Source organism: Tarenaya hassleriana, unplaced genomic scaffold (assembly GCF_000463585.1).
Source record: "Tarenaya hassleriana unplaced genomic scaffold, ASM46358v1 Cleome135, whole genome shotgun sequence".
Classification (NCBI taxonomy): Eukaryota; Viridiplantae; Streptophyta; class Magnoliopsida; order Brassicales; family Cleomaceae; genus Tarenaya; species Tarenaya hassleriana.
In genome coordinates this window covers 169,637-180,574 of record NW_010964048.1, presented here as the reverse complement: position 1 = coordinate 180,574, position 10,938 = coordinate 169,637, and the positions used below count along the sequence as shown (strand labels likewise).

General features: G+C 36.8%; 1 protein-coding gene across 4 annotated transcripts; it reads left to right on the top strand.

Moving 5' to 3' along the window:
* Window positions 1-6,451: 6,451 nt before the first annotated feature.
* On the top strand, window positions 6,452-10,371 carry LOC104807985 (probable acyl-[acyl-carrier-protein]--UDP-N-acetylglucosamine O-acyltransferase, mitochondrial). 4 transcript variants are annotated; one of them, XM_010533459.1, is made up of 10 exons: window positions 7,696-7,807; window positions 7,904-7,974; window positions 8,366-8,490; window positions 8,615-8,726; window positions 8,844-8,936; window positions 9,018-9,134; window positions 9,207-9,290; window positions 9,428-9,532; window positions 9,615-9,701; window positions 9,777-10,371. In XM_010533459.1, exons 1-10 carry the CDS (start codon window positions 7,723-7,725, stop codon window positions 9,894-9,896), a joined length of 999 nt encoding a protein of 332 aa, XP_010531761.1. In that variant the 5' UTR covers window positions 7,696-7,722; the 3' UTR covers window positions 9,897-10,371. The 4 variants fall into 4 exon arrangements, with proteins under 4 accessions (XP_010531760.1, XP_010531761.1, XP_010531762.1 ...); XM_010533458.1 differs by lacking the exons at window positions 7,696-7,807; window positions 7,904-7,974 and adding exons at window positions 6,452-6,565; window positions 6,662-6,732 and having other exon boundaries at window positions 8,844-9,134; XM_010533460.1 differs by lacking the exon at window positions 9,018-9,134 and having other exon boundaries at window positions 8,844-9,017.
* The last annotated feature ends 567 nt before the right edge of the window (window positions 10,372-10,938 follow it).

The following is a 10,938-nucleotide window of genomic DNA, read 5'->3' as shown; positions in this document are numbered from 1 at the left end:
ACAAAACCTTCTGGTTGTGTCATGTACACATCCTCGGTCAAGTTCCCGTTAAGGAACGCGGTCTTGACATCCATTTGCCATATCTCATAGTCGTAATATGCGGCTATGGCAAGTAGGATCCTGATTGACTTCAGCATAACTACGGGCGAAAAGGTCTCATCATAGTCAATACTATGAATCTGACGGAATCCTTTCGCCACAAGTCGTGCCTTATACGTGTGCACGTTGCCATCCATGTCGGTCTTCTTCTTGAAGATCCACTTGCATCCGATGGGTTTTATCCCTTTAGATGCATCAACCAGAGTCCATACTTGGTTGTCTGACATGGATTGCATCTCGGACTTCATAGCCTCGCGCCATTTCTCGGAATCCGGACTCGCCATAGCCTCTGGGTATGTGGTAGGCTCGTCATGTTCTAATAACATGAGTTCCTCATTCCCAGTCACGAGAAATCCGTATCTCACATGCTCTTGGCGAATCCTGCCTGATCTCCGAGGTTCACTCGTCGAAGGTTGAGTCACAACCGGCAGTGAAACAGGTTGAACTTCTTCAACTTGTTCACTCGGCTCAACGTCTACTTGTAGCTCTCGAACTTCCTCAATTTCGATCCTACTCCCACTGACTCTTTTGGAGACGAACTCTCGCTCCATAAAAGTCGCATTCCTGGCAATGAACACTTTGTTCTCTGCTGGAATATAGAAGTAGTAACCCTTAGTTTCCTTAGGGTAGCCTACAAATAAACACTTATCAGACTTGGAGGATAACTTATCAGTCATCTGACCCTTCACGTAAACGTCGCAACTCCAAATTCTGACAAACGACAACACGGGACGCTTCCCCGTCCATATCTCATATGGCGTCGTTTCAGCTGACTTCGTTGGACTCCTGTTCAGCAGATAAGCAGCGGTCTCTAAAGCGTAGCCCCAAAAGGACTTCGGAAGATCTGTCTGACTCATCATCGACCGAACCATGTCTAACAGTGTTCGGTTCCTCTGTTCAGACACGTCATTCCACTGTGGCGTTCCAGGAGGAGTTAATTGTGATACAATACCACAATCAACCAGATAGTCAGTGAACTCTTGATCGTCTTCCCAAGTTGGTTCTGTATTTGGATACGATCACAATCATAGGTATTCGTTGGAGAACTGAATACTGGATTGTCACATGGACTAGCGTCATGACTTGAATCTCATATGACGGTTCCATGATTGGATCCTAAGACCTGAGATATCTACAGAATCCAACATGAGGAGTTGCGTACTTTGATTACGTCAAACGTCCTGCGTAACAGGAGGACTATAAAGACGTGTATCAAGTACGAAACGAATCATGTGCTGGATTGTAGATAGTCAAGACAGGATTTGTACCTCTCGTAAAAGAGAGAGATATCGCTAGGCCCCTCGTGTGAGCGAGACTGTAGAAATGTGTGGCCGCACTATAGACGAACGTCGTCTATTTCAGACAGTCGAACTCAGTGAACGAGAAAGTAGTCGAATCAGATAAGGTGGCTTGTCCATGCCTTATATTCGACATATGATATCGTGATACAAAAGGATCATCAAACGGAATCATCGCTGGCGTTCGTAGGATCACGAACAAACACTATTCGAGATCGGTAGTCATAGTGTCTTGCTAGAGACCGCCTATGACTTGTGTAACCGAAATAAAAGATTTCGGGTTATACTACTATATCAGATGAGCCTACAGGGTCACACACACAGGAAAGGACGAATGCGCGAGAAGAGACGAGAAAATCGCGGTGGAGCAGAGGCCAGACCGACCAGTCTAGGAGGTCTAGACCGATCGGTCCAGCCAACCCAGACCGACCGGTCCAGACACGTGGACCGGTCGGTCCGGGGGTAACGTGTGACAGTCACTCGGTCCGAAAATTGCTCTAGACCGATCGGTTCAGACGTCGGGATTTCCTAAACTCGCTCTAATTAGGGTTTTAATTGGGATTAACTTTAGGGTGAGCCTCCCAAGTCTCTTGGCACGACTTTCAGATCCTTTGGGGAGTTTTTGAGAGTGGAAAAACCTAGAGAAAAATCCCTGAAACCCTTGCGCAAAGAAGAAAGTGTTCTTCAGTTCTAGCAGACGAGTTCCAACCGTTGGAATCCTTTCTGCCGTGTGGATACTCGGTCCAGACATTAAAAAGCTCCAGACCGATCGGTCCAGACGTCGGGATTTACTAAACTCACTCTAATTAGGGTTTTAAAGGGGTGAAACTTATGGGAACGCCTCCTAACTCTTTTGGCACGATTTTCAGACCCTAGGGAGAGGTTTGGAGAGTGAGAAAGCTAAGAGAAAGATCCCTGAAACCCTTGCGTAAAGAAGAAAGCGTTCTTCAGTCCTAGCAGACAAGTTCCAACCGTTGGAATCCTTTCCGCCGTATGGATATGTGTAGAGGGCAATATATTCTTCCTGCCTACAGTGATCAGACGCGTTCTTCGATTGATATAGGTCCCGGATCGATTGAGGTAAGCGTTCTAACGTTTCTACAAGATCATGCATGATAGGTTTTAGGGTTTCATCAAAATTTTTATTTTTCATCCGCTGCGCAAACCCTAGAACTGATCTCTAGGAATTAGATTCGCTCTTGAGATCACAGGAAAACCCAACATATACTCATTATTTCTGCTGCATATATATATGCATGTATGTTTTTTATATACTTTTAAATTTTTATAAATATTTTTATAAATACTTTTATATATATTATATTTATATTTTTTAATTGAAAATTTTATATGGTATGTTAAGGTAATGATAAAAAAATAGCGAATAAAAAAAATGAAAGTTATTTTCATTAAGTAGAGTAATTTCGTTTTTAAAAAAAGGAGTATAAGAAAAACTTATCCTCAGTTAAATATGTAAACTCGGTACCAATGGTTTACTCATATAAAATAGAGATATGCATTTGTAGGAAACCTCTAAAAGGTATATATAAAAAGATTATTAATTTTAGTAAAACAATATAGTTGTACTAATATTGTATGATTATTTTCATTAGTAATCATTTTATTTTGGTAGTATAATATTTTGTTTAGATTTATAAAGAAGAATTTATATGCATCTAAAATATAAAAAACTCACCGAAGATCTAATGGATTAAGTTTCTTATATAAATATTTAAGAAATAAACACAAAAATATAAATGGAGAATCGCCGTAAAATACCTGTACTTTTTCCTGGTCTCAATTTAATACCTGTATTTTTTTAATTACTGGATAATACCTGTACAATTGGTTTTTCTCCAAATAAATCCTATACTTTTATATTATTGGCCAAAAAATACCTACCGTCAAATAACCGCCACGTAGACAAACGAAAATCTTACGTGGCGGCGAAATTCTCAACTTCTCTCCTAATCATTGCGTCATGTCATCGTCACGTCAGAAATTAAATAAAAAATAAATTAAAAATAAATAAATAATAAATTAATTCATAATAATTAATTAAATAAATAAAAATCATAAAATAAATAATAAATATATATATATACACATACACATATATATACATATGTGTGGATGTGTATATTTATATATATGTATATATGTACATGTGTATATATATGTGTACGTGTATATGTGTATGTACATATATTTTACGGCGATTCTCCCAAATATAAAATAAATAATAAACGAATGAGATATGTTTTTTTATAGTGACCACAAGATTAACAAACAAGATTTCAAGATGTTTGCATGAATAAATAATACCACAATTATTATTTGAATAAATAGAAATTATAATGTCAATTAAATATTATAATTTTAAAAGTAAACAAATATAGCAAAAAATATAACCAAGACTAAATATTACCCAAAACAAAAACGGTAATAAATATTCATTAACAATTATTATTTAAAAACGGTGGTCAAGTATATAACATTTTGTTTAAACAAAGAAAAACCGTTCCTTTGCATTTTTAACTAATGTATGGATAAGTTCAAACGATAATCTGACTGTAGATTTGTTATTAATACCTACTGATCCATACAACAACCTATACGAAAGACTATATCTCATTAATATATTTTTATATATATTTTATATGATGTTTATATGGAAGAATGTGCATCAATTTGTTTCACGGTTTTTCTACCGGTAAATCTATAGTCTTTTGTCATAAGATCCCTCACTCTTTTTGTCTATTCGATGAATTTGTTGATATAATATTATATTAGTAATTTTTATTTTAAACCATTAATTATTGTATTTGTAAGGTGACAATTCAAAAAAATTAATGACTATGTGAAAACTACAAAACCAAGAATATTTTTATGTGTTAAGAATTATTAAAGAAAATCAAGTTTGCCATTTAGAGAATTTACCGTTATCTGATTTCCTCTCTCTCCATGACAAGACTATATGAAAACTCAATGGAAACAATAATCTTATTTTTTAAAACTTTATATCCGAAAACTCTCCATCATCGATCTTCATGGCCTGAAATGTTGAAGTCGTACATATGATATTGTAATATTTTTTACTGAAGAAGTCTATAGAGAATGTTGTGTTCATATCTTGGATTTCAAGATCTTGACAAACATTATTCATTCAACACAAAATCATCTTATCCAATAATCATGCCAATAATTTACTATACATGGTTTTCGTAATATCAATTAACAAATATAAGTTAAAAAATAAAATGATAACATTTGATTGATGCAAAAAAATGTCTATATTATCTAAATGTTCAAAATTTTGTACTAAAAAAATTATAAATCATTATTTCTAATGGCGTTAATAAAAAAGATATAAAGAGATATAACGTAAAACGTGTAATTACATTGACTATACATGTATCTTATCATGAAAAATATATAAATTTATGTTGACAAAATTATTCAATATACAAACGATTTTATAATATAATAATGCAATGATATTTAAATTTTTTTATTTTTTTCTGTTTTTTCATATATATATATATAATAATTTAGTAATATAATTTTTACTATATTCATATCAATATTTTTCATAACGAAAAAGTAAACATTTTATATTAACAATAAAAAAATAATCCGTGCATCACGCGAGTCTCTTTTAGTAATTTATAATTAATTTACCGATATATGAAAGAATTTATAAAACTTTATTTCTAAATTTTAAATTAAGTTCAAAAATTTTTTCGTATAAATGACAATCAATAAATTTATATTATATATGATAATATTTTGCATGATGAATATTTATTAATTTATATAGATTAGGTAATATAACTGTTTATATGTGGCGGTATTATCATCTGCAGAAGTAAAATAATTTAGGCCGCATTGTCATCCATAAAGAATAAACACAATAGTCTATTAATAAGTAAGGCGGCATAGCCGTCGAATAACAAATAAATAATTAAGGCGACAAAGTGGTCCAAATTAATAATTAAGACGGCACAGTCGTCCAATAACGAATAAATATTTAAGGCGGCATAGCCATCCATATTAACAATTAAGGCGATATTGCCGTCTATAAATTAATTATAAAGAATATCGGTATTCATATATAGCTTGAGGTTAATTCCATTCAAGCATCAATGAATACATATATATATATCATAAGAACGAAAATATTAGTATTAAAGATAAGTTATCTTACCTTTAGTTGTGGAAGACCGCTCATGCTGATAACGTGTTATTAAATCGGTAAAATATGAACGATCCGGATATTAGATCGTTAACTATAACCGAAAACGGTATTTAAGGAGAATAGAGAAGAATGTATTTCTTATTACTCTCTTTCTTGAAAGTGTACAAATGGAGGAACCCAAATGACCTATTTATAGAAATTCCGAAGTTACTGTTCATGTATACAGTCGGTGTGAACAGTACTGTATATATGAACAGTAAGTCGGTATGAACGGTAATGGTTGGTTCCACTATAAATATATTTTATTTATAACAAAAAACATATTATTTAACTAAATAAATCAAAATAATCTAAGTTTTGGGTGTACAATATAGTAGTTAGGGGTGTAAAATGGGTTCGGATCCGACCTATCACAGGCCGGACTCGTGGCGAGCCAGCCCATCACGAGCCGAACTGGCTCGCGGGCCAAATTTGTTTTCTTTTTAAATTGTTTTATATATTTTAAAATATTTTTATATACAAATTATATTTTTATTATATATTTTTAATTTATTTTGTTCAAAATTTTAAATATTTTTATTATATTTTAAATATTTTTTAAATATTTAAATTATTTTAAAATATTTTGTAGTATTTAAATTTTATTTTTAAAATTATATATTTGGTAAACTGGTCGGTTCGTTTGGCTCACGGACTAAGGCGATCTGGGTTGGATTGATCTATTTTTAGCTCGTTAAAAAACGGACTGGACTGAGCTCGGCTCAAATTTTCTCGGATTGGGACGAGCTGACTGGACTGGGCCGGGCCGGCCCTTTTTACACTCCGTAGATATTGTTGCGACGCCAGGAGGGCATTTGAGCAATTTGCCCAATCCATTGGTCGGCCATGATTCTTCGACTGACCCCTCGCCGGCGGTTTCCGTCTCCTTTCATAGCTCTCTCTCTTCGGCGTCTCTCCTCTTCTCTGCCCAGTAGATCTCTCTCTCTCTCTCTCTCTCTCTCTCTCTCTCTCTCTCCTCTGAATCGACTGAGCTCTTAAAGTCGAAAACTTTGTTAATTTTGAGCAGATATTACTGAAGATGTGGGAAGATCTATACACCCAACAGCTATTGTCCATCCAGATGCAGTTATTGGGAAGGTTTGTTGATTGTTCATTCTTGCTTTAGCAAATTAGTTCGGGGCTCTCAGATTTCTTCTTCTGTTTGGTGAAAGATTCCAACTTTTTCCATCAACTCATTGGATTTTGGATCAGTCCCGATGTTCTTCAAATACCCTTTTGAAATGTGCTGCTTCTCTAATCATCTATACTGGCAAAACCTTCTAAAGTAATGTCCTTTAGTATAATCCCCCCTGTGCAAGGTCTCGGTATGATGAACAACACTTCAGTGGCATTAATTTGACTGTTTCGATGCAATCTTCAAGCTCATCTGGTTTAGATTTTATTCAAAATCTTGTGGTTATGAGTAGGTAGTCATCATTTTGCTTCGTCTAAGATATAATAAAGCAGTTGAATGGATTAATGGTTGGTTCCACTATAAATATATTTTATTTATAACAAAAAACATATTATTTAACTAAATAAATCAAAATAATCTAAGTTTTGGGTGTACAATATAGTAGTTGGGGGTGTAAAATGGGTTCGGATCCGACCTATCACAGGCCGGACTCGTGGCGAGCCAGCCCATCACGAGCCGAACTGGCTCGCGGGCCAAATTTGTTTTCTTTTTAAATTGTTTTATATATTTTAAAATATTTTTATATACAAATTATATTTTTATTATATATTTTTAATTTATTTTGTTCAAAATTTTAAATATTTTTATTATATTTTAAATATTTTTTAAATATTTAAATTATTTTAAAATATTTTGTAGTATTTAAATTTTATTTTTAAAATTATATATTTGGTAAACTGGTCGGTTCGTTTGGCTCACGGACTAAGGCGATCTGGGTTGGATTGATCTATTTTTAGCTCGTTAAAAAACGGACTGGACTGAGCTCGGCTCAAATTTTCTCGGATTGGGACGAGCTGACTGGACTGGGCCGGGCCGGCCCTTTTTACACTCCGTAGATATTGTTGCGACGCCAGGAGGGCATTTGAGCAATTTGCCCAATCCATTGGTCGGCCATGATTCTTCGACTGACCCCTCGCCGGCGGTTTCCGTCTCCTTTCATAGCTCTCTCTCTTCGGCGTCTCTCCTCTTCTCTGCCCAGTAGATCTCTCTCTCTCTCTCTCTCTCTCTCTCTCTCTCTCTCTCCTCTGAATCGACTGAGCTCTTAAAGTCGAAAACTTTGTTAATTTTGAGCAGATATTACTGAAGATGTGGGAAGATCTATACACCCAACAGCTATTGTCCATCCAGATGCAGTTATTGGGAAGGTTTGTTGATTGTTCATTCTTGCTTTAGCAAATTAGTTCGGGGCTCTCAGATTTCTTCTTCTGTTTGGTGAAAGATTCCAACTTTTTCCATCAACTCATTGGATTTTGGATCAGTCCCGATGTTCTTCAAATACCCTTTTGAAATGTGCTGCTTCTCTAATCATCTATACTGGCAAAACCTTCTAAAGTAATGTCCTTTAGTATAATCCCCCCTGTGCAAGGTCTCGGTATGATGAACAACACTTCAGTGGCATTAATTTGACTGTTTCGATGCAATCTTCAAGCTCATCTGGTTTAGATTTTATTCAAAATCTTGTGGTTATGAGTAGGTAGTCATCATTTTGCTTCGTCTAAGATATAATAAAGCAGTTGAATGGATGTTTCCTGTCAGGGCGTTTCGGTTGGTCCCTTTTGTACTGTTGGTTCCTCGGCAAAGCTCGGCAATGGATGCAAACTATATCCTTCTAGCCACGTCTTTGGGAACACAGAATTGGGGGATTCCTGCGTTGTTATGATGTAAGCCGGTTTCGCTCGTACCGGTTTTCTTCCATGGTATATGGTATATGGTGTGTTTCCTCTCGTTTTTTAACGTCGTTTTGCTGTTCTCGTGTGTGTATATGCCTTGATTTTTGTCAGCCAGTGGTGCTGTTGTTGGTGACGATGATCTTCCCGGGTATACCGTTGTAGGATGCAACAACGTTATTGGTCACCATGCTGTGGTCGGTGTTAAATGCCAAGACATGAAATACAAGGTAATCATAAAATGATGACTTGTCATATTCCGTGTTATGAATGCTCTGCTTGAGAGTAGAGACTAATTCAAAAGCCGGTGTACTGATCAGGAGTCTACACTTTCTATTTCTTTTTAGGCCGGGGATGATTTCTTTCTTCACATCGGTGATAACAACGAGATCAGAGAGTTCTGCTCGATTCACAGGTCATCAAAGCCCACCGACAAAACGGTCTGGCGCTGGTTATTGACCGATATGAGCAAAATCTCTAGCCTTTATGAAGTGTGTTCTTACAGTCTCTTTGTGAAACAGGTCATTGGTGATAACAATCTAATAATGGGTTCTTGCCATATTGCTCATGATTGCAAGATTGGTGACAACAACATATTTGCCAACAATACTCTTCTTGCAGGCCATGTGATCGTAGAAGTAATACTAATGGCATAGTTTTTATTCGGATCTGTTTCTATGTAATTTATCGCCTAAGTTACATCGATGCAGGACTATACACACACAGCAGGAGCCACTGTAGTTCACCAGTTTTGCCACATTGGTTCTTTCTCTTTCATCGGCGGTGGTTCAGTCGTATGTTCTTTCTCAGAGCTCTCAGTTGCAATGTGCCTTTCCTCACACAACGGGAACTCTGTCGGGTTTTCTGCATCAAAAAGCGGAAAACAAAGTTCCAGGCATGAAATGAAACCAGTTTGTTGTCTGAATTATAGGTTTCACAAGATGTGCCAAAGTACATGATGGTGACCGGAGAAAGAGCAGAAATCCGGGGTCTGAATCTGGAAGGACTTCGACGCAGTGAATTCACAATCTCAGAGGTATTGTAGAAGTAAAAGTGATCGTGTTATCATTTTTCAAGTGTTTAAAAAAGAATCTGTATCTTTTGGGTGGAAATGGCAGATCAGAAGCCTGAGAAGGGCATATCGTAAAATATTCATATCCGGTGATGCAGTTTCTTTGGGTATGGAGGAGCGTCTGGCCAAGACGGTACTTCTTTACTGAACTCGTTTTTTTTTTGGGCATTAGAGGGAAACTCCACCTGATGGTGTAGGGATGTTGCAGGAACAAGACAAAGATCTGTACGGAGTTCCTGTGGTGCGGGAAATGGTGCAGTCGATCCGGGATTCTTTCTCTGAAAACCGTCGTGGGATCTCCAAGTTCAGGCACTGGTCGGGTTCTTGAGTTTCACTGCTTAGTCTTCTCCCCCATGTTTGGACCTCTTTAGTGTGTTGAATATCAAACAATGGCGACCATTTGAAACAATTGTAACAAAAACCCGAGTTGGTGGTGTTTTTTCTTGGGGGAGGTATGTATCAAGAATCATGAACGTTCTGAAGCCATTGGGATTTCGGCATCCAATTCTGGTGTGCGAGTGCACGGACAAAGTGACTCTTCCTTGGCTTGCACGTCCAGGCCACGACAACGCGATATTATCGCGACGAGACGTGGACAGCAAAGTTGTTGTCTTTCTGTCACAGCATATCGACCCCGGAGGGCGAATCTTGGGTTTACGATGGCGACCCGATTTGCACAACGGCTGGTTATGTCGAGCCCAACTTCATCAAAAGCCGTTTGGTTACCGAATTTGCAGCATGACATTTCCACCTTGTTTGTTGTCTGAGAATAATGGTACAGAACTAAAACACATCTTCTTTCATATACAACTGTATTATATACATTAACCAAAAATGATGACCAATTAATAGCTCTTTGTAAAGAACAAAGTTGTAACCTCTTAATGTATTGACATCAAAAGCCAGAAACAAGATGGAAAGGTTGATCTCTGAGAGCCTCCCAACTCTCCCCACACCGGAGGAAATCTCGAAAATCAAAACATGAAAACCCCCGTGCCCATCTGTTAAGGTTCTGATGCTCGAACATGTTCAAACCAGGTACACTTCGGATAGGTTTGATTAGAGAGAGGCCCCTACTCTCTTCCCCACCCAATTCTCAACCAGAAAATACCTAATCCCTTTCCACCTCCTCCTCCTTTCTTTATACGATTCCCTCTCCTAACAGAATCCTCTAACTACTACCAATCATAACGAAACAACTAACAAAACAACCAAACAAGTCAACACCTATATGCTATCTACCCAAACAAACAAACACCACAATAGCTGCGTACCTTTGCCCCTAACCACTCTGTAGTACTTATCACCATCCTAACGTTTATATACACAGCCGCAACAACAAACCTGCTGAATTACCGTATGTATAAACC

Excerpts from the sequence above, each read along its gene's own strand:
- LOC104807985 (XM_010533458.1), top strand. The coding sequence starts at position 6,481 with ATGATTCTTCGACTGACCCCTCGCCGGCGGTTTCCGTCTCCTTTCATA. Across the intron at positions 6,733-8,365 it reads CAGATGCAGTTATTGGGAAG|GGCGTTTCGGTTGGTCCCTT; the intron begins GTTTGTTGATTG and ends GTTTCCTGTCAG. Across the intron at positions 8,727-8,843 it reads GCCAAGACATGAAATACAAG|GCCGGGGATGATTTCTTTCT; the intron begins GTAATCATAAAA and ends ATTTCTTTTTAG.